General features: G+C 48.1%; 1 protein-coding gene across 1 annotated transcript in view; it reads left to right on the top strand.

Annotated features, from left to right (window-relative positions):
* LOC147729701 (dynein axonemal heavy chain 17-like) overlaps nucleotides 1-23649 on the top strand; it is a 1258223-nt gene that overhangs the window by 321916 nt on the left and 912658 nt on the right. Inside the window, exon 19 of the mRNA XM_086954021.1 lies at nucleotides 22361-22507. Within this exon, the coding sequence (XP_086810147.1) occupies nucleotides 22361-22507 (147 nt within the window). The remainder of the gene's footprint in view (nucleotides 1-22360; nucleotides 22508-23649) is intronic.

Genomic DNA, 23649 nt, shown 5'->3' with positions numbered 1-23649 from the left:
ACGGCGACAACGTCGACGACAACAACATCGATGAGTAGAATTTCGCCGTCGACGAAGACACCGTCGACGACGACGACTCCGTCGACGACAGGTTCGACGTCGAGGATGTCGACGGGAGCCCCGTCGACGATGGTCTCGTCGACGAAGGCTCCGTCGACGAAGGCTCCGTCGACGATGGGCCCGTCGACGATGGTCCCGTCGACGACACCGTCGACGAAAATGACTTTAACAACTGCGAAAGCATTCAAATCGCCGCAGTCGAAGACTATGATCTCTATCCGGTCTTTTCAGTCGACCAGGGGTTCGGCTACAATCAGTAAATCTGCGGAGTTTACCTCATGGACGCAGATTTCACCCTTGCCACCATCCTCATTGTTAGAACACGACTCAGATGGAGAAGAGTCATCAGGTGCCGCCTACAGTCCCTCTCAGCTCCAGATAAAGAGCCAAGACACGGACGAAGAGGAAGTCTATTCCTTCAAGGACAGACCCCAATCTTCCAGATACGAGTCTTTTCAGGAATCTGGTGATTATGATGAGGAAGAGGAGCAACATGAGGACTCATGTGAGGAAGAGCGCCAAGAGTCGGTTTCCATACCTGTGTCTCTTGTGTCTGACCTTAGGTTAATGATTAACAACTACTACCGTTGTTTCCCAGAGGCTAACACCTCTCAACCATCTACGCAGGTGCCATCTTCACAGACACCTGTAACAAACACTGCCTCACAAGAGCAGAGGGTGAGATCACCGCCAGTTGTTACTATAAGGGATGATCTAACGGAATCCGACGAGGATGAGCAGCCTGAAGAAGGAGAACTTATTTATGATGCTTCGGGGCAGGAATGGAATGAATACATTTTGCCATCGGCTCCGTCACCTGTCCCACTACCGTCTACCTCCCCTCCTCAAGACATCGGAGGTTTCCACGATATCATGGAAAAAGCGGCTAAGAGGTTCAATTTGGAGGTAGAAGTTCAAGAGACGGATTGTTTCTTGTATGATTTCAAGGACGATGCCAAAAGATCGCTTCGCTCAATTCCTATTATCCCTTATATCTGGGAAGAGGGCCTAAAGGTTTTGAAAACACCGGCTTCCATAGCGGTTTCTGTTCCTCGAATTGAAAAAAAGTACAGAGCGCCAGAGTCTGCAGCAGCCTGTCTCATAGGGCACCCCAGACCGGAATCAGTCGTGACGCAGGCGGCGCAGAGAAATTCAAATAACCCGGTGGCTACTTCCTTAGTGCCACCAGACAAAGAAGGACGGAGAATGGATGGTGCCGGTAAGAGGTTTGCAGTAATGGCAGCCTCTACTATTAAAGCGGCAAATGCGATGGCCCTTATTAGCCGTTTCAACAGGCAAATGTGGTCAGATCTTGCACCCATACTATCCGCACTACCGGAAGATAGAAAGGAGGCGGCGGCAGCCATCCTTAAAGACGGAGCTAAATCTGCTGCCGAATCTATCGACATCGCCATGGATGTCTCCTCTATGGCCTTCAGACAGATGGCTGGGGCGGTTTCGCTTCGCAGGCAAGGCTGGCTAAAAGCGACATCGTTTCGCCCGGAAGTGCAGGCGAAGATTGTCGACATGCCTTTTGATGGCGAAAACTTATTTGGGAAGCATATAGACGAGGCCTTGCAAGGCATAAAATCTGACACGCATACAGCTAGAGCGCTAGGATCCCTTCAACAGGGAAGGTTTCAGTCCTTTCGAAAAAGGGGTGCACGAGGTCAATTTAATCAAAGACCCTCTTTTCAGACCAATCGATATCAACCGTATAACCAACAGGGATATCGACAATACAATGCCAACAACCAGTACAGGTCCTCCAACTCCTCTTATCAGCAGCAGTCTAGGGGCAAGACAAACAACAGAGGGAAGAATCAACAGTCTAACAGACGTCAATGATTTCAGGCAGGCGCTCCCCACACAACAGATCCCGGAAAACGACCACTATCTGTCTCAATACTTCAACAACTGGATGTCCATATCTTCGGACAAATGGGTTCTGGATGTCATAAGCAGGGGTCATACTCTGGAATTTCTAGAAATCCCACCAAATCATCCCCCGGTGCTCAGGCTCAACAAACATCGTCAGGAAATGCAGAAGGAAGTGCAATCACTTCTGCAAAAGGGAGCCATAGAGGAAGTGCCACAACATCTCAGAGGGAAAGGCTTCTACTCGCACTTCTTTCTCATCAAAAAGAAACAAACCCTGAAATGGAGACAGGTATTGGATTTGAGGGATCTGAATCAATACATAAAGAAGATACCCTTCAGAATGCTATCTTTGCAAGAGATCCTACTAATGATAAAGGAAAGAGACTACATGGCATCTTTGGATCTCTTGGATGCGTACTTCCATATTCCCATTCATCGGAAGCACAGGAAGTATTTGCGATTTGTCGTGGAGAGTCACCACTTTCAATTCAAAGTCCTGCCATTCGGACTCAAATCAGCCCCGAGGGTGTTCACCAAATGCATGGCCCCGGTGGCGGCCCACTTAAGATTGCAAGGGCATTATGTTTACCCATATCTCGACGACTGGCTGGTGACAGGTCCATCTTTCAGAGAGGCAACGAGGTCGCTCCAGTGCTGCATCCGACTGTTTCAGCGCTTGGGACTACGGACCAACTTGGAGAAATCTTCGCTGACTCCGGCCCAGGGCATCCAATTCTTAGGGGCATGGATATGCACCAGAGCGGGAAAGGCCTATCCTTCCGAGGACCGAATGAGAAAGATCATGGGTCTAACGGCGTCGCTTCAAACAAAAAGGTCCACTTCTGTGAGAGTGTACAAGTCCATGTTGGGGATGATATCATCCTGCATCCCACTGGTGCCAAACTGTCGCCTTCGTATGAGGCCTTTACAGGAACAACTGGACGAGCAGTGGGTTCAGTCCAAAGGAACCTTCGAGGATCGGATTACCATCACGACCCGTATGAAGGTGGCCATGTCATGGTGGAAGGTTCAGAAGAACTTGGACCAGGGCTTGAACTTTGTGCCTCGAGATCACGACTTCGTGATGACAACGGACGCTTCGCTGAAAGGATGGGGTGCGCATCTTCAGGAGCTGGAGATTCAAGGCCTGTGGTCAGACTGGGAAGCACAGCTTCACATAAACATGTTGGAGCTCAAAGCGGTGTTTCTGGGGCTCCAGGCATTCCTTCCCAGGATACGCCAATCGTCGGTACTTATCCAAACGGACAGCACCACGACTATGTTTTACTTGCTGAAACAGGGCGGAACAAGATCCAAACAGCTGTCGACATTGGCGCAAAGAATCTGGAAATGGCTGATAACCAACGGCATTTCAATTCAAGTTCAACATAAAACAACTCAAAGTGCGTTCAGTTTGCGTCCAGGTACCATCAGCAAGGATCCAAGGGAAATGCATTCCACATGGACTGGACGGGGAGGTTTGCCTACGCGTTCCCTCCATTTCCTTTGATACCGCGAGTTCTTCGCAAGATGAGATCGGAACCGTGCCATGTCATACTGATAGCACCAGCCTGGCCAAGACAGGCGTGGTTTTCAGACCTACTTCAGATGTCGAAGGGCAACAAGATCCAGCTTCCGACATTCAAGGACCTCATTTCCATGAGAGACGGTCAGATCCTGCATCCGGATCTGCAATCACTAAAATTGTCAGCATGGAACCTCATGAGCGGGAATTTCAAAACATAGACATTCCGCAGGAATGCAGGCATATTCTCTCGCAAGCCAGAGATGTGTCAACAAACAAAACATATGCGGCGAAATGGACCCGTTTCTGCCACTGGTGCGTCAGTCAAAACGTACACCCGTTTGAAGTTCACCCCGAAGGTATCCTACCTTACCTGCTGTCTCTATCTAAGGCAGGTCTGTCGCATGCCTCGGTTAAAGTGCACTTGGCAGCAATATCACGTTTCAGGAGGAAGCCAAACGAGCCATCCCTCTGGTCTTCCAGGATAATAAAAGAATTTATCAAAGGACTTTTTGGAGTTTATCCACCCATTCGGCGTCCACCAGTGCCGTGGCACCTCAATACAGTCCTATCTCAACTTATGAGGCCACCTTTCGAGCCTATTCACAAAACAGACTTACAATTCCTATCTTGGAAGACAGCCCTACTGCTTGCACTGACATCAGCAAGGAGGGTTAGCGAAATTCAGGCATTTTCAGTAGAAGAGCCCTTCTTACAATTTCGCAAGGACAGAGTTATATTAAGGACAAATCCAACTTTTATTCCCAAAGTTCCTACGTCTTTTCACCTCAATGAGCCTATTATTTTGCCTACCTTTTTCAGCAACCCCTCATCGGAAGCAGAAAAGGCATTGCACTCCCTGGACATCTCTAGATGCTTGAAGTTCTACATTGAACGGACAAGGACATTCCGCAAATCCAAGCAATTATTTATTGCTTTCGAAGGTCAAAGGAAAGGCCTTCCTCTGTCCAGACTGAGTATTGCCAGATGGATATCATCAGCTATCCTGAAATGTCATGAGAAAGCGGGAAAACCGCTCTGTTCTAAAGTGAATGCACATTCCACAAGGAAGATGGCGACTTCAATGGCCTTGTTCGCAGGAGTGTCGCTGCCCGACATCTGCAGAGCAGCGACGTGGAAGAGCGTGCATTCATTTACAAGACACTACTGTCTAGACACTGCGTGGAAAGAGGACACGGCAGTGGGACAAGCTGTTCTGAAACGCCTATTTCAGTAAGGTATGTTTTATTTGTCTGATTGTTCTTCTATGCAGTACTTTGATTTATGTTTGAGCATACATATATATCTATGCAATAATCGTATTATTTTGATGTATGTGGTTATATCATCGCTTTACTGCAGAGCTTCCTTCTGGGTTCTGTCCTGGAAACGCTACAAATTTTGTGGGCACTGCTTACTACTCTGATACAAGCATGTGAATCTATGAAAGATGTAATACTGGAGAAGGAATTAGTTACTTACCTGTACACTATAGTTCTCCAGTATTATCTTTCATAGATTCACATGCGCCCGCCCACCTCCCCGTTTCTCAGGCAGATCCTGTTTCTCGGTATTATCCATGTCTCTCACTCGGGGACGGAAATCTGAGGCAGGAAGCTTCTGCTGGGGAGTGTGAGGGCAGGGCAGCAATGCTGATTGGCTGACTTTTGGACCAAACAAGGAAATGGTCTGGTTACCAAATATTACAGTCCCTATGGGGATTTTCTATGCAGTTTTTCTTCTCTATGATACTGCTTGGTCATTCTGTTACCGTGAGACTCCCACCATGACGACGGGGAAGATACAAGCATGTGAATCTATGAAAGATAATACTGGAGAACTATAGTGTACAGGTAAGTAACTAATTCCTTCCTCCCACTGGAGTGGGTAACGGCGCCAGAGGAAGCCACTGCTCAGGCTTTGCCTCCTCTAGGCGTGGTAGAGGACTGATGATGTCCGCCTCTGCCGATTTTCCTCCTCTGTATTGCGCCTTCCCTTGTGGCTTGTTTTGAGACCATTGAGGGGTTTCAAGTCATGAAATTTGTATAGCGCACTACATACCCAGAGGGTTTCAAGGCGCTTAGGAGAGGGGGGAGGATTATTTGTCAAATATCCACGTTTTAAGCTGCTTTCTGAACGCTAGGTGATTCTGGGTGAGGCGAAGGTAAGCGGGGAGTGAGTTCCATGTTTTGGCAGCCAGGTATGAAAAGGATCTGCCTCCCATGGTGGTCTTGTTGATGCGAGGTACAGTGGCGAAGGCTTGGCTGGAAGAGCGAAGTTGGCGGGCGGGGGTGTAGAAGGACAGTCGAGAGTTGAGGCAATCTGGTCCGATGTCGTAGAGTGATTTGTGTGCGTGGGTAAGCAGTCGGAAAGTGATCCTCTTATTGACGGGTAGCCAGTGGAGGTCTCTCAGGTGACCAGAGATGTGTTCGTTGCGTGGGATGTCTAATATGAGCCTGGCTGATGCGTTTTGGATTCGTTGGAGTTTCTTCTGGAGTTTAGCGGTGGTGCCTGCGTAGAGGGTGTTTCCGTAATCCAGTCAGCTCGTGACCAGAGCATGGGTGACTGTTTTCCTTGTTTCGGATGGGATCCAGCGAAATGTTTTTCTGAGCATGCGAAGAATGTTAAAGCAGGAGGAGGATACGGCGCTGACTTGTTTGTTCATTGAAAGTGAGGAATCTAGGATGACGCCTAGGTTCCGTGCGTGGTCTGTCGGGATGGGTGCTTTTCCGAGGGCTTCCGGCCACCAGGAGTCATCCCAAGCCGAGGGGGATGTGCCTAAGATGAGGACTTCTGTTTTGTCTGAGTTCAGTTTCAGGCGGCTTTGTTTCATCCATTCTGCGACTTCTTTCATTCCTTCGTGTAGGTTAGTTTTGGCGGTGCTGGGGTCCCTGGTGAGAGAGAGGATAAGTTGAGTGTCATCCGCGTAGGAGATGATGTTGAGATTGTGTCGGCGAGCGATGGCCGCAAGGGGGCTCATGTAAACGTTGAAGAGGGTAGGGCTGAGTGAGGATCCTTGTGGTACGCCGCAGATGATTTCAGAGGCCTCGGACTTGAATGGTGGGAGGCGGACTCTCTGGGTTCTTCCATTGAGGAACGAGGTGATCCAGTCAAGTGCTTTTTCTTGGATTCCGATGTTGTTGAGGCGTTGTAAAAGGGTGCTGTGGCAGACTGTGTCGAATGCTGCAGAGAGGTCAAGGAGGATGAGGGCGACTGTGTCTCCATTGTCCAGTAGAGTTCGAATGTCGTCTGTTGCTGCGATGAGGGCGGTCTCAGTGCTGTGTTTTGCTCGGAAGCCAGATTGTGAGGTGTCGAGGGATTTGTTGGCTTCGAGGAAGGCGGCGAGCTGGTTGTTGACTGCTTTCTCGATGACTTTGGCCGGGAATGGAAGAAGCGAGATGGGGCGGTAGTTTTTGAGTTCGGTGGGGTCTGCTGTTGGTTTTTTCAGAAGGGCGGTGAGTTCAGCGTGTTTCCAGTCATCCGGGAAGGTGGCGGTGTTGAAGGAGCAGTTGATGACGTCTCGGAGGTGCGGAGCTATGACGGAGTCTGCTTTGTTGAAGATGTGGTGAGGGCATGGGTCTGTGGGGGATCCAGAGTGGATGGAGTTCATCAGGCGGATGGTGTCCTCGGTGGAGATTGGGTTCCAGGCGTTAAGGGTGTTAGCGGGGGGAAGATTTGAACCCTCTGTTGGCCTCCCCGGTTCTTGTTGGTCTTGAAGCGTCGTTTGAACGGCTCTTTCTTCTTCTCCAGACCAACCGCCTTCACTGTGTCCAACTCTGTCTTCATGCGGGTCATTTCCTGATCGGCATGCTCCCCGAAGAGTGAAGATCCGGAAAAAGGTAGATTGAGGATGCGCTGCTGGGCATCTGGTTTGAGACCAGTTAAACGCAGCCAAGATGATCTCCTCGCACATACCCCATGTGAGTAGGCATGTCCTGCTAGAAGGGCGTTATCTGCTGATGAACTAATCATTTGGTTCGCCACCAAACAGCCCTCCGTCACTGTCTCCTCAAAGTCCTTCTGGTCCTCCTTGGGCAATTTCTCCTTGAATCGTTCCATGGAGTCCCATAGTGCTCTATCATACCTTCCCAGAAGGGCTGATGCACTAGAGACCTTCAGGGATGAAGCTGCTGTGCTGCATACCCTGCGTCCCCAAGAATCTTGTGTCTTGCTGTCTTTGTCAGGAGGGACCGAAGAAGAAGGAGCGACTGTGTGATTCTTTTTAGCTGAGGCTACTATGACTGAGTCCGCCGCAGGCTCTCCCTTAACAAAGATAGGATCTGAGTCGGCCGGCCTATATTTCTTCTGGATACGTGCCGGTACCGCCCTGATCGTTGCTGGCGTGAGGAAAACCTCTTTGATTGGGTCCATTATCCCTGGAACCAATGGGAGTAAAGGCCGGGTATATGATTTGGGACGAAGGGTCTCAAAAATAACAGTAGTGGACACTTCTGGAACAGCCATCTCTATATTAAGTTTTTGAGCCCCCTTTGTAAGACGTCCAGATACGTGTTGAAGTCGTCAAGCGGGGAAGCTCTGGAGCGAGGGCTGTCTGCCAGCGTTGGAGAGTAATCCCCTTTAGAAGATCTAGATGAAGATGAAGAAGAGGATGATGGAGTTCTCCTTCTCCTGTGGTGGGATTTCTCCTTCCTCACAGGTGATCTTCTCGGTCGTTCTTCCCTTCGAGGAGAACGTGATTTTCTCTGATGCTCCCTTCGGGGAGATCTCGACCTTTCCGCCCTTTCCTCCCTTCTCGGTGTTCGAGATCTGGGCTGCTCCCTCCGTGGTGATCGGGAGACTCTGGGGGTATGCGACCTTTCCGCTCTCCTCTCCCGAGAGCGTGATCGGTGCCTGATAGGACTCTGTCTGTCTGCCTCTTCTATCAGTCTCTGAAGAGGTGACCTGTGGAGTGGGCTTACATATCTTCGTAGCCTCTCCGTCGCTCCAGAATCCTTCCACTGGCTCAACGGAGCATTCCATCTTGGCGAGAGTCTTGTCTGTGTGACATACCTTCGCTGGGGCAATGGACTCCTACTCCTAGAAGAGGACCTCGATGAGCCAGAGGTACTTAAGGAGGAATGGTGAGAAGCCGATTGTGTCACTAGAATAGTTGAAGGCACTGAAGGAGATCTTCGCCTCACCGGTGTTGGAGGACGTTTCAAAAGTCTTTCCCTCGACGTCGAACGCCTCTGCGGCGTCGACGGAGTGATAACCTTCGACGTCGAACGCCTCGACGATGACCCGTGGTCCCTCGACGTCGACCGGCGATGTTGAGCCGACGACGGAGTCTTCTCCCTCGACGTCGAACGGCGTTGCCCTACTTTCGACGGGGGTCTCGACGTCGACCGGCGTTGCCCTGCCGTCGACGGAGGTCTCGACGTCGACCGGCGTTGCCCTGCCGTCGACGGAGGTCTTGACGTCGACCGACGTTGGTCTGCCGGTGACGGAGATGGCAATCGACGTTGTCCTGTCGTCGACGATGCCCTCGACGTCGGCCGGACATGTGGCGACGGCGGAGGGTTAGACATCCTCGACGCCGAGCGCCGACGCGCCGTCGACGATGATCCCTTCCTCGACGGCGAGCGACCGAGGGGGCTCCTGCTCCTCGACGCCGAGCGCCTCCGTGGAGACGTTGGCGGAGGTGTCACACTCTTCGAAGCCTGTCGACGTTGAGACGACGGCGAGTGTGATCTGTCTCTCGACGCCGTTCGTCGCCTGGTTGACGACGGCGGAGCTGACTTATGTCTTGACGCCGATCTTCTCGTCGACGGCGATCTCGTGGCTTCCCTCGACGCCGATCGTCGCCTAGTTGACGACGGCGGAGCTTTCTTCGTCATCAGTGAACTTCTTTTCGACAACGATTTCTTCATCGACGCCGGTCCCGACGTCGACGGAGTTTTTTCTTTAGAACTGTCCATCAGATGTTGTTTTTTCAGCGCCGAGCCCGGCGCTGAGGTTGATGGACGCTCTGACTTGCCTTTGGAGGGAGTTCTGGGTCTCTTTGAACTCTTCCTCTCTGTAGATCTTCCCCTGATGGATCTCTGGGCCAGACCATAGATCCTGTTCCTCTCTCTGTCTTTAAGAGTCCTGTCAGACAGATTTTTACAATGTGAACAGTCTTTAGGATCATGATCCTCTGGCAAGCATAAAATACAGACCTCATGAGAGTCTGTTTTTGCCTTCTTGTGGCCACAAGAAGGGCAATTATCAAATAGTGTGGGCATCCTGACAGGAAAACCTCACAAAAAATCGACTGCTAAGCAGTTATTTACTTGACACTGTTGTTCAAAGTCAAAGTAAATCAAAAAATTGTTCTTTAGAAGATTTTCTGACTGAAAAAGGCAGAAAAGTGTGGAGCTGTGTATCCAGGGTCCTTCCTGAAGGAGCCGGAAAGAACAACTGACCTAACTGTAACCCCTGAGGCATGATGGGAAGCTAGGGGCAGAGGTGCCTTAAAGGCACAGCGTCAGTTTTAGTACATTCAGCTACAGGTTAGCTTTTCAGTCTTTTTAGACTGGGTATTTGCAATGCAGCCTGGGAGCTGTATATGCTTACAGTGTGTTATAAGAATTTCTACTGCTTTCTAAGCATTAAAACAGTTTCTAAACAAGCATTGGTGTTGTTTCTCATGTTTCTAATGCAAATACACATGTATGGTGGAAATTCTTCACAGCATATTCCAGCTCTACTGTTTTATTTGGCTGCAATTGCTTATTTTTCTATATATATATATATATTTATATAAATATGTCTATATATGTGGGGCACATATAATATATTGTTTCCGGGGTCCCGCGCATGGGCGGGAATATTCTAATGCTTATGACTATTGATGAGGATCCCCTGGAAGAGAACTCATTTTTCTATGCAACACACTCTCATGTATTCCAGTGAAAATTACATCTTTGTTGGACAAGTTTGTACCTATTCCATAGTCAGATATCATTGTTCTGATGCAGCAAAGCTGTGCAGTTGGTTTGCCACTAGATATTTCTCCCGCACAATACTTACAGCAACTTACACTTTTAATTGGGGCTATTTCTACTCTTTCCCTGTCCACCAACCAAGTGCCTCCTCGTTGAAAAGAATCTGTAATCAGATCTCTGATCTCAGATATCTTATTTAAAAAAGAACATATGAATAATTAATTTACAAAAACATTATTAATAAATACAAATAAATTAAAATTAATATTTACTTAAATAACATTAAATTACATCCCACACTATTCCCCCTTTAACACACAACACACTACACATACAAAAAACACAAATAATGCAACTATCAATTAATCAATTAATAACAATTACTAATAAATTAATATTATTAACTAAATAATAAATATGAATTCCCAATTATTAATTAGTCACAAATTAATAATGAATTAACAATACATTAATTAACAATAACAATGCATAATAATTATTAATAAATTAATTCTAATTAATATAATTAACTAATTAATAAAAACATAACTACTAATTAATAAGTATTTAACAATTAATTTATAATAAATACCAATAAATAAAAACAATCTCATTAATTAATTTAATGTAATTATTTCCCACCCTATTTCCCTATAAACCCACAACCCACTACACATAAAAAAATCACATACTTAATTTAATTATCAATTAATCACTTAATTAAAATTAATCATTAACAATAAATGAATAACAATAAATAATTATTAATACATTAATTCAAATTAATATAATTAACTAATTAATACAAATTATTAATCATCAATATCAATTAATAAAAACATATTTAAAAAAACAATATTACTTACCTTGGAGTCGATATTCTGGGCAACGATATTCTTGACTTCGATATTCTGCCCCTATGATATTAAAAACTCGATATTAATGTAGATTGATATTTAAAATTCAATATTTTGACTGCCCATCGTTAGTAGGCCTCAAGGATGTGTAAAAAATGTGGATGCATCAATGGGAAGGCTGCTGCATTGCATCAGCCCCAAAAGTGATGCGTTGCCGTAGTTGGCCTTACAACCGACCGCAACTTCAGCAATGCGTCGAAAAACAGGGGTGATGCGCAGTTCTAGCTTAATGTGTGGGGACCAATGTAATGGACTGTAAAATGGTGGAATAGTCACCTTGTACACCATTGCATTAGTTCTGGATGTAATGCAGACAGTATGAAGTATTGTGCATAGGTTTTTGAAATGTTTGCAACATATGTTCCCTCTCACTCCCTTCATTATGCCCCAGTGGGATTTCAATCTTGTCCTAACCTTCTTCATATGCACTCCCTTTGAGCCTCTGCACAGTTGCCTACTCAATCTCTTTACCATCAAGACAGCCTTCTTCGTGGCAATCACATCTGCCCAGAGGATCAGTGAGCTTCAGGCTCGTCATCCAAGCCTCCTTATCTTAACATCTACCCAGAAAAACTGGTGCTTTGTATGAGAGCTTCCTTTCTTAGGTCGAGCATTTGAGACCTCTTGTATATACTTTAGAATATACTTATATGTGTATGTACTTTGTGGGCTCTGGAGATCAGCCATAGGACTTGCCTGCTTCCGCTTAGGGACTTTTTTTTCTGTTCAACTGCCTCTATTTAACTGTCTTGATAGAAAACGGCCAGCAAAGGACAGTAAAATACCTGAATTGCTTTCTGCTGAGATACTTTATTTTAAAAAAAAATTCTGGCAACTGCCTCTTTTTAACTTTCTTGATAGAAAACGACCACCAGAGGTCAGTATAATACCAGAATTCCGTTCTCCTGAGAGACTTTATTTTTTTTATTTTTCTGGCAACTGCCTCTATTTAACTTTCTTGATAGAAAATGACCAGCTGAGGTCAGTAAAATACCAGAATCAATTTAGCATTTCCTAGATTCCAGTCCATAGAAATTGTCTTCCACGAGCAACGGTAGACAATAATATTTTTTTCAAATCTTGTATTTTCAGTAATATGACCACCGAAGGCTCTGATTTTAAATAAAAACAGGGCTTTATACTATACCATTTCCTGCTGAAAGGCAATATTTCCCTCCATGTGTTCCCATACCTGGCGTGTCACAAAATTTGGTGCTTACTTTGTCTCCATGTTAAAGAACAGTAGATGTTTCAGCACCCATTCTAATGTGCTGCATAGCTAAATACATATAAGGTCCCAAAGGTGAGACCGATTGCATTGCAAATGCATGTTTCAAAAGTGCTTATTTCATTTCACATAGACCAAGCATCACTCTGCCTACTTTTTACACTCCTTCTCATCCTTCTAAGGAAGAGGAGCGACTTCACCGTCTGGACCCAAAAGAGCATTGTCATTATACTTTGACCACACAAAAGAGCTCCAGGAGAATGACCAACTCTTTGTGGCGTATGTCAGAGCGGACCATCTTCCATTGGATCGTGTTGTGCATCAAAAGCTGCTACGCATTGGCTAAGAAGCAATCCCCAGAGGGCTTGTGTGCTGTTTCCACCAAAGCTAAAGCGGCAAACACTGTGTTAGCATGTGGAGTTCTGGTCCTGGATATCTGCCCGTCAGCAACATGGGCCTTATTGCACAGGTTTAACAATCATTACTGTCTGGACAGTCAGGTCCACAGAGCTGGGCATTTTGCCCGTTCGGTCCTGCAGGACTTCCTCATGTGAAATTGGTTTTCACACCCACCTCCACGGAGGTATTGCTTGGGTATCTATCCTAAGGTAAGAAATCTGTGGCTAAAACTCTCTATCAAAGGAACAAGTTACTTAACTTCGGTAATGCCTTATCTGGTAAAGATTCTAGCTGTAGATTCCATACCGCCCCACCCATCCTTCTCGCTCTGTGAATTGATTTCTAGGGACAGGGATTTTCCCTTTCAGGGCGCTTGTTGTCTGTGCCAGTTGTCTGTGTATTTCGTGGCTCTATGATTCTGGTGTTACCTGTCATAAAAAGCAACAACTTTAACGTGTCTGGGTGGCGCCTATATAGACATAGATACCACGAATATCACTTCTGGTCTGGACAGCGCTAACGATGCCATGCAGAGGAGAGGCGAGAGTTGTTACACAGCAAAGCACTCGGGCTCCCCTGAAGAGCCGTGGTGACGCCGGGATTAACTCCAGGTGTATGCTAATAATTCTCCTGTCCCCGTAACGACGAAAGCGCTACTCGGACCCTTAAGAAACGCCACGGCTGGGACTAATTAGAAAACTGAAGTTACGTTAGGACCCTCAATAAAACTGAGCGCTACTTGGAAAAACTTGATCCGAGCGGCTAAATAACACCCACAGCAAAAATAGGACCTTTTGGAAGCTGTTTTTAATCAAGCATAATCTGGACCCCTTGAGAAACTATTATTAATTAATAGAACGAAATTCTTCTCTCTGGCAAATGAATGAAATACCAGTTAACCAGTTTTCGAAATTTTTTTCCGTCGGATACCACAACACTGAGTTTCAGGAGGCTCATCAGTCCTGATGATGATCTAAACTAACATAGATCGAAACGTCGTCGACCTACTCAAGGAAATATACCCACTTCATTGTATATATCTCTGTGGTTTTAAGCCATGTTGTTGTGTGATATTTTCGTTTTTCACTTTGTTCTCTTATGTCACGTTCTGCACCTTGTCACTCACTTGAGCACCTGAAAAGTACTATAATAATTGTAAATAAAAAATAAAAAGAAAGTAAATAAAAGATTCTATAAGAACCTACCTTTCCAGCTCCCTAGCGTTAATTAACTAATTCGCTTCACTTCTTTCAGGACCTAATTAGGCCACTTTTGAACCATTGTTTCTTTAAAAAGTATATACTCACCCCAGGTTCACTTTATGGGGTACCCTTGTTCTTAAAAAATATACAATATGCAGAGGAGAACAACACTACTTACCAGCGCACAGGGGTACTTCTCATGAAAAATTTCCAGATCCAGTATAACTCCTGGGCAATATTGTAAGGTAAGGAATCAGGGGCTAGATAGAGTCTCTACCAGATAAGGAGTGTAACAAAGGTAAGTAACTTGTTCTTCATGTACATGTCCTGCATCCTACAGGCACTACTTGCAGTTCATCATGGGGTCAGAACACTTCCAATTTACCTTTCTGCCTATTGGTCTCCCCCAACTCCTCGGGTGTTCCTGAAAGTGATGGCCGTAGTCGCAGACCATCTTTGAAGTTAGGGGATACATGTATATTCCACTACTTCAATGATTGGCTGCCAATAGAGGGCTTACCACTATCACCCCAGCTACTGTTTGCCCTGTTATTCTTGGGTTTTCCCATCGGCATACTCAAGTCCCAACTGACACCCGTACAGAGGATTCCCTCTATAGGGGATATACTGGAATTGGTGACTTTCAACGCTATTCTGACATTGCAGAGAGTCTAGGACAGTCAGCCTATGACCTCAATATTTGTGCTCAATACCGGGTCTCAATAAGGATGGTTCTGAGAATTTTTTAGCTCCTAGCCTCTTGCATCCTCACCGTCCTGTGTGCCTTATGGCATACGTGAACCCTTTGGTGGAACCTTTGGGTTCAGTGGGCTCGATACTGGGCCATTCCATTCGACACCATCCATATCTCATCCCAGAACCTTCAGCGGTGGCAAGCAAACATAATCTGACTTGTGGAAAGTGTCTCTTTACCCCACCTAGAGCTCACTGTAGTGATTCATCTGCTGGCTGTGGTGGTAAACTAGGAGAGGTGGAAAACAGGGCTCTATGGTGTCCCTCAGAGCACCAGCTCCAGGTCAACCCGTTGGAGCTTTGAGCTATCCGGTGGGTACTGAAAGCCACCAAAAAGATGGTGGTGCAGGTACTCATAGTTCCACTCCTTGACCACCAAGGAGTGCTGCAACAAGCAGGGTGGGGTGGGGTTTTGGGTCCTGTGTCAAGTGGCCCTGCGCCTTTGATGGTGTCTCGATCAACATTGATTATTTTTGGTTATCAAGCACCTGGGGGTCTCTGAATGCTAGTGCAGGTGAACTAAGAAGGTGTCGGCTGGCGGATCACAAATAGCATCATCATCCCATGTTGACTGAAGAGCTCTTCGATGAGTAGTGCATTCCCTGAACAGATTTTTTTGCCACCACTTGGAGACTATTGCATGCTGTAGACTTGATCTGCCTGTGATGGACCACAGGTCTCTTATTCATAATCAGACCATTACTTTCCTGCATTAAGTTCTGAAGCAAGTCAGGGTGGACCTGGCTCAAGTCATCTTGATAGCCCCAAATTGGGCCAGGAGAGTGTGGTCCCAACTCTCTTGAGCTTGAGCTTTTGCCTACCGATCTGGCTACCCCTCAGGGAAGACCTCCTGTCTCAGCAACAGAGCAAGATCCTATACCTGAATCTTCATAATCTACACTTTCAAGCATGGAGACTGAATGACAACAACTGAGCAGTATGGATTTGTCACCTAAAGTGTTTGATTTGATCCTCAAGGCCAAACGCTTAACCATCACATTCAAAGGAGTAGCCAGAAAATTAAAATATACCCCCCACTTTGACCAAAGCTCTGGTAGCACCAAGCATGTGATGTAAATGAGCTTGAACCTCCCTAAAACTCTTTTGTCACTTCCAGCCACGCATCCATCATCATCCTTTCACCCTTCATCGACCTGCTCATGTCCATCATTTCACCTTTACATTCTGTAAATCATTCATTCTTTCATCCATTATTCATTCAACCTTTCTCCATTCCATCCATCCCTTGGCCATTCCATATATCTATCCATCTGTTCGCCCATCCAATTTCTATGCATGCATCCAGCCATCCACCCATCAATCAATCAATCATATAATTTCTAAACCTCACTACATACCCGCAAGGGTTTCAAGGCGCTGAGGGGTAGGGAGGAGGGGGTGCTGTTGCTATTGGTCGAACAGCCAGGTCTTGAGTTGTCTCCTGAAGGTTAGAAGGTCTTCAGTTTGTTGTAGGATGAGGGGGAGGGTGTTCCAGGTCTTGGCGGCGTGGTGGGAGAAGGATTTGCCACCGGCTGTGGTTCTGCGGATACGTGGGATGGTAGCCAGGGAGAGGTCTGCGAAGTGGAGATTCCTGTTGGGTAGCAGAAGGAGAGTCGACTGTTGAGATAGGCTGGGCCGGTCTTGTGGAGTGCCTTGTGTGCGTGGATCAGGAGCTTGAAGGAGATTCTTCTGTCGACGGGGAGCCAGTGCAGGTTCCTCAGGTGGGGGTGATGTGGTCGCAGTGCGGGACGTCGAGGATCAGGCGTGCAGAGGCATTCTGGATTCTTTGCAGTCTGTTGATGAACTTGGTAGGGGCTCCGGCGTAGAGGGCATTTCCGTAGTTGTCTGCTGCTGACTAGGGCCTGGGTGACTGTTTTTCTTGTGTCTGTCGGGATCCATCTGTAGATTTTGTGGAGCACACGGATGGTGTTGAAGCAGGAGGAGGAGACAGCGTTGACTTGTTTGTTCAAGGTGAGTTTTGAGTTGAGGATGACTCCCAGGTTGCATGCGTGGTTGGTAGGTGCGGGGGGGAGGGGTCCCCAGAGATGCAGAGGGATTGGGCCCGAGGATGAGGATCTCCGTCTTGTTTGTGTTCTGTTTACCGTGGCTATCCTCCATCCAGTCGGCGTCGGCCTTCATTCCCTGGTGTAGGTTGGATTTGGCAGGGTGGGGGTCCTTGGTGAGGGAGAGGATTAGTTGCGTGTCGTTAGTGTAGGAGATTCTGTTGAGGTCGTGGTGTCGGGCGATGCATGCGAGAGGCGCCATCTAGACGTTGAACAGCGTCGGGCTGAGGGAGGATCCCTGTATGACGCCGCAGATGATCTCGGAGGCTTCGGATAGGAACCGGGGGAGGCGGACTCTCTGGGTTGTGCCGGAGAGGAAGGAGGAAGTCCAGTCCAGGGCCTTGTCTCGCATCCCTGCGTTGTGGAGTCGTGTGCGTTGTGTGCGATTCCAGACGGTGTCGAAGGCGGTAGAGAGGTCCAGGAGGATGAGGGCTGCCATCTCGCTGTGTCCAGTAGTATCCTAATGCCCTCTGTGGCGGCGATGAGGGCGGTCTCGGTGCTGTGGTTGCTGCGGAACCCTGACTGGGAGGGGTCCAGGATGCTGTTGTCTTCGAGGTAGCGGGTGAGTTGGATGTTGACTATGTTCTCAATGACCTTAGCTGGGAACGGAAGCAGGGAGATGGGCCGGACGTTTTTCAGTTCGCTCGGGTCCACCTTGGGTTTCTTCAGTAGGGCGTTGATCTCGGCGTGTTTCCAGCTTTCAGGGAAGGTCGCGGTCTCGAAGGAGAGGTTGATGATGTTGCGTAGGTGGGGTGCGATGGAGCTGCCGGCTTTGTTGAAGATGTGGTGTGGGAAAGGGTCAGACGGCGAGCCGGAGTGGATTGTGCCCATGGTCTTGATTGTGCCTTCGATGTTCACGTTGGCCCAGGTTGTCAGGGGGTCGTCGTCGGTGGGGTGAGGTTGTTCCGGGGTGTTGGGACCTGTTAGAGACATCCGGGGGTTAAAGCTATTGTGGATGTGAGCGATCTTGCGGTAGAAGAAGGAGGCGAGGTAGTCACAGAGGGCTTGTGATGGTGGGATGTCATTGGGTTGGAGCTGGGGTTGGAGAGTTCCTTCACGACGTTGAAGAGCTCCTTGCTGTTGTGTGCGTTGTTGTCGTGGCGGTCTTTGAAGGAGGTTCTCTTGGCGGTCCTGATGAGGTGGTGGTGGTTGCGCATGGCGTCTTTGTGGGCTGTGCAACTGTGCTGCGACTTCTCGCTGAGCCATATGTTCTCCAACTTCCAACAGGTGCACTTTGGCGCTAGGAGTTCCGGGGTGAACCAGTTGGCTCCCTTCTGATGTCTTTAAGGGTTTTTTTTTCAGCGGAGCTAAGGTGTTGGCGCAGTCGTTCATCCATTGTCTGAGGGTGCGCGCAGCATCGTCGGGTTGGAGGGGTTGGTCAGTGGGTTGAGTGCGAGGTTTGTCTGTGGTTAGTCTTCCGTGATTTTGCCCCATCAGCGATGAGGGATCTGTAGGGTGCGGTGATGTGCGACGGGTTTCCGGAAGGTGAAGTGGATGCAGTGGTGGTCGGTCCAGGTGGGTTCGGAGATGTGGATGGTGGAGAAGTGTGGGCTAGAGGAGAAAATTGCGTCGAGCGTGTGCCCGGCGATGTGGGTTGGCGATGTGACGATCTGTTCTAGTCCGAGGTTGGCAAGGTTGTTTATCAGGGTGGCGGAGTTGCTGTCGTTGTTGTTCTCCAGGTGGAAGTTCAGCTCTCCGATGAGGATGTAGTCGGTGGAGGTCAGTGCGTGCGTGCTGATGATGTCGGCAATGGCGTCACAGAATTGCGGTCAGGGTCCGTGTGGTCTGTAGATGAGGGTGCCTCTTAGGGTGGTCTTGGGGTCTGTGTGGATCTGAGAGTGCATGTGTTCGGCGGTGCTGAGAGTGTCGTCGGTGTTTGTTGTGACCCTGATGGTTTTCCTGTGGACGATGGCGATTCCTCCTCCGACTCCGTAGGGGCAGTCTCTGTGGGCGATCTTGTATCCATCGGGGATGGCTATGGCGATGTCTGGGGAGGGGGCCTCATTCATCCAGGTCTCGGTCAGGAAGGTGACATCTGGAGATGCGGTGTCGAGTAGGTCCCAGAGCTCGACGGCATGTTTGCGTGCGGAGCGGGTGTTGATCAGGATGCATCGGAGCTGGTTGTGTTTTGTCTGGCAGATGTCTCTGCGTCTTCGATGCAGGAGAAGCAGCAGTTCTGGCAGGCGAAGGGGCCGTGGGTGCACTTCGGGGTGGCCCTGCAGCAGGCGGGGGTTCGTCCTGGGTTGAGAGCGATGAGGGTGCAGGCGTCGTATCGGAGGTGGTCTTCATGGCTGATGCAGGGGTCAGGGATTCTGGCGCTGGGCGTTGTCCAGGCGCGGGCAGGTCGCAGAGGAGCTTGCCTTAGGCGCGCCAGCGGCGCTCCCGCTGCGAGCGTCCGCTGCGCGGCTGCGCAGCTGCCGACATTTTAAGGAGAGCTGGGAGGGAGGAGCAGCTGGGAGGCGGGAGGCGAAGGGCAGGGGTCAGCGAATGGGCGCGGGGCAGGCCGCAGGGTCAGCAGCGGCGGGAACACCGATCAGGGGCAGGGGGGCGAGGAAACAGCACACCGGAATGGGCAGCATGGAACAAAACAAGGACACAAGTGGTCAGCGAATGGGCACGGGGGGGTGGGGCCTCAGGGGCAGCAGTGGAGGGAACAGCGATCAGGGTCACGGGGGCGAGGGAACAGCGCACAGAAATGGACAGCAAGGAACAAAAACAAGGGCGCAGGGCACTCAAGCGCTGGAGGAGCTGCAGCGGGGGGAACGACCTACTGGCAAGGTCAAGGGTCGCTAATCTCACGGCGCAGCTGCTGCCATTTTAAGGGGAGCTGGGTGGGAGGAGCAGCAGGGAGGCGAGAGGCAGGGGTCAGCGAATAGTCGCGGAGGCGGGCTGCAGGGGTAGCAGCTGCAGCAGCGGCGAGAACAGCGATCAGGGGCACAGGGGGCGAGGAAACAGCGCCCAGGAATGGGCAGCAAGTAACAAAACAAGGGCACTAGTGGTCAGCGAATGGGCGCAGGGGGAGGTGGGGCCACAGGGGCAGCAGCGGCGGGAACAGCGATCAGGGGCACCGGGGCGAGGGAACAGCACACAGGAATGGACAACAAGGAACAAAAACAAGGGCACAAGGCACTCTAGTGCCGGAGGAGCTGCAGCGTGGGGGAAGCGACCTACCTCGATCCATCCATCTATCCACCCATGCATCTATCCTTTGACTTACCCATTAATCATCAAAGCCTTTCATCCATCAGTTACTTCTTTTGTCCATTAATTTATTCATCCATCCATCATCTCAGATTTTCATTTACTTTGCCATCAATCTGTTCTCTCAGATTTCCATTTACTTTGACATCCTTCCATCTACTCAGATTTTTATTTACTCTGCCATCTTTTTTACCCAATGCTCCATCCATTCATCCATCCATCCATCCATCCATCCATCCATCCATCCATCCATCCATCCATCCATCCATCCATCCATCCATCCATCCATCCATCCATCCATCCATCCATCCATCATCCATCCTCTCAGATTTTCATTTACTCTATCATTCTTTCATCCACCCATCTACACATCATTTCACCCACTCATCGGCCCACCGAGCCACCCATTCTCTTACCCACACATCTTTTCACTCACTCATCCACTCATCCACTTTTCAGCCATTCATCCTTTCACACACCCATCCATCCTTTCATGCATCCATACTTTCACTCACTCATCCATCCTTTCACCCTCTCTTGCAATACACTCGTCCATCCTTCTCTCCCTTTTCTAGCAACCCACCTTTCTTTTTTCCTTTAATTTAATTTTGATCTATCTGTCAATTGCAGATAGGAGGCCCATAAAAAACGCCCCTGCTGTAGCTGCTAAAGCAGGGAGTTCAACTACACCCCTGATCACATCCATTTGTTCAGGGCCTTGTGAGAAGTTTGTGGCGTGGTGTTGAGACCATCATCATGCTCCCTCACAGGCCTTTATCAAATGTGTTCTTCTTTGATTTGCCATTAGTCCAGCAATGCTTTGCAGTGGGCTCATTTGAAGATTACATGTCTGTCCTTTCAGCCTTTTTTTGTTTGCCAGAGCAGCCTTCCATCTTCAAATTACCTCTTGTGATGCATTTTCTGAAAGGCTTGACTGATATGATTCCACCAAAACCCTTTATCATGCCTCAATGCTCTCTAAATGTGGTTATCATCTGCACGCCGATGTTCCCATGCACCACTGTTCCTTGTGGCTCCCGACCAGCAAGATTTTGTTTCTTATTGCTGTGGCTACTGGGCGCCGAGTCAGTGAACTGTAGGTACTGTCAGTGCAACCTCAGTGTACCTCTTTCCTTCCCTACAAATAGTTGCTGAGGATCTATGCCCCATTTCTCCATAAAGTGGTCCTCCACTTTTACGTGGAACAATCCATCACTGTACCAGCATTTTTCTCTCCAGCAAATCCCTTGAAAGAGGAGAGAAGAGACTTCATCGGTTTAATCACAAAAGAGCTTTAAGCTTCTACACTGAACACATGTAGAAATATCAGGTTTATGATGAGCTCTTTGTGGAATACGCCAGTGTATGGTACAGAAGAGGGATGCATGTGCTTTACTGTAGCCAAGACTTAAAGCCCTGTACATTTCTGGACCCATTCCTCTACTATTGTGGCATTAGGCAGGGGGTTCATGTCAAGGACATCTGCCAAGCTGCCACATGGGCATCAGTGCATATGATTTCCAAGCACTACTGCCTTGGCAGCCAGGTCTGTTAAGAGTGTCATTTTGCAGCTCTGTCCTACAGAACATTTTGATATTAATTCACTCTTTTGGGTCTGTAATGCTTAGGAATCTATTCTAAATGTGTGGTTAGAAGAATCCATCAAAAGAACTGACTTACCTTCAGTAATGGTCTTTCTGATGCATGCTCAATCGAACCACAGATTCCATACACTCATGTCAGCACACATGGCTAGTGCCTATATGCAACTGCTCTCTGTGGCTTCCAGGGTAGTGCAAGACTGTTGCAATCGCATGTGTAGCTATTGCTTGAAAGGTTTCCAGATCCAGTCTGTTGCTTGGGAATATTGTAAAGGTAAGGAATCTATAGTTAGATAGGGTTTCCACCAGAATGTTCATTACCAAAGGTTAGTAACGTGCTCATCTTGCAGGAAATTGTGCCACCAAGGACACAGCATGTACAGAATATTGTTTACCAATCATGGGGAGCTCCTTTGTTAATTGCTGTTCAGGTAAATTAAGTGCTTCGAACTTTAGATGATCTGTGGAAGCCGCATCTGGGAAAGAAAATCTGGAATACTTCCCTCTCCCCTTCCCGTCCGCCACTGTCCAATCTGCTTCTCCCCATGTGACCTTCTTATTCCTCTAAATCTCACAATTGATGATGTTTGCTGTGTTCTTGCAGGGTCAGCACACTATTTTCCTTCTGACTGAAGAAGAAGCAGATAGTGCCGCCTTGGTGTACATGAGAGACTTCGTTGTCTCAGGGTCAGTTTCTCATCTCTTCACATCAGAGCAGCAAGCAACCATTGCGAATGCTATGCGGAGTGAAGTAAGTTTTTACTAGCTTTCACAGCTTATTTTCAGATCCCTGCCGATGTTATGGTCTAGTTCTTTAAGCATGTAACTATTTTCTTTTTTATTTTGTTTTTCTTTAACTCTATTTTATTAATGTGTTGTGTAAAGTGTCAAGGGAAGCTAAGTGCACATGGTACAATGGTGATCACCGGTTCTTGCAATACAATGGCAAAATATTGCATTGTTTGTTCCAAGGTAGGCTGATGTGTCGTTGTCATGTGTGACTGTGTGAACATGCATGATCAAAGCCAGTAGGTCTCGCCTACGAGACCTATTGGCTTTGCTTGACTGCATCAACAAGATGCTAGGCAGCATGGTCAAAGAGAAAAAGAACAAAAAAGGCACAACGATGTGGCTGCAGTGCATGCATCATTTTGCAGCCACACACATTTCATGCTGGTTGCATGCCTACAATAACACAGTCTGCATTTGCGTGGCTGCAACCCATTTTTTTTTTTAAAGTGGGGACCACAGCAACTTGTTGCCTGACCCACCCATACAACAAATGTATTTGTGTGATAATATAAGCAAAAAGAAAACAGTAGTTGCCTAAAAGTGTAAATTGAGGATAGAAGCCAGCCAGTCCGAAAGATGGTAAAGAAGCTATTCCTCAGGGGAGGCTCAGATATCATGATAGTTACTCTGGTACAAGGAAAACCCTCAAATAGGAAGCAAACAGGGTGACAATAAAACCAACCAATGGTATACAATGGGCAAGTCCCTGTAAGTTCTTTGAAGTCCCACAATAGACCTTTTGCCATAAAACAGATGTTTGGTAGACTCGGCCTAACCACTGCCCTTTGGCAGGCTCGGCCTACCCACTGCCCTTTGGTAGGCTCGGCCTACCCACTGCCCTTTGGCAGGCTCGGCCTACCCACTGCCCTTTGGTAGGCTTGGTTTAAACACAGCCCTTTGATAGCCTTGACCTAACCACTGCCGTTTGGTAGGCTTGGCCTAACCACTGCCCTTTGGTAGGCTTGGTGTAACCACACTATTCTTTGATAGGCTTGGCCTATCCACTGCCCTTTGGTAGGCTTGGTCTAACCACTGCTCTTTGGTAGGCTTGGCCTAACCACTGCTCTTTGGTAGGCTTGGCCTAACCACTGCCCTTTGGTA

This window comes from Lissotriton vulgaris, chromosome 2_1 (assembly GCF_964263255.1).
Source record: "Lissotriton vulgaris chromosome 2_1, aLisVul1.2, whole genome shotgun sequence".
Taxonomy (NCBI): Eukaryota; Metazoa; Chordata; class Amphibia; order Caudata; family Salamandridae; genus Lissotriton; species Lissotriton vulgaris.
This window is presented reverse-complemented; position numbering and strand designations above follow the sequence as displayed.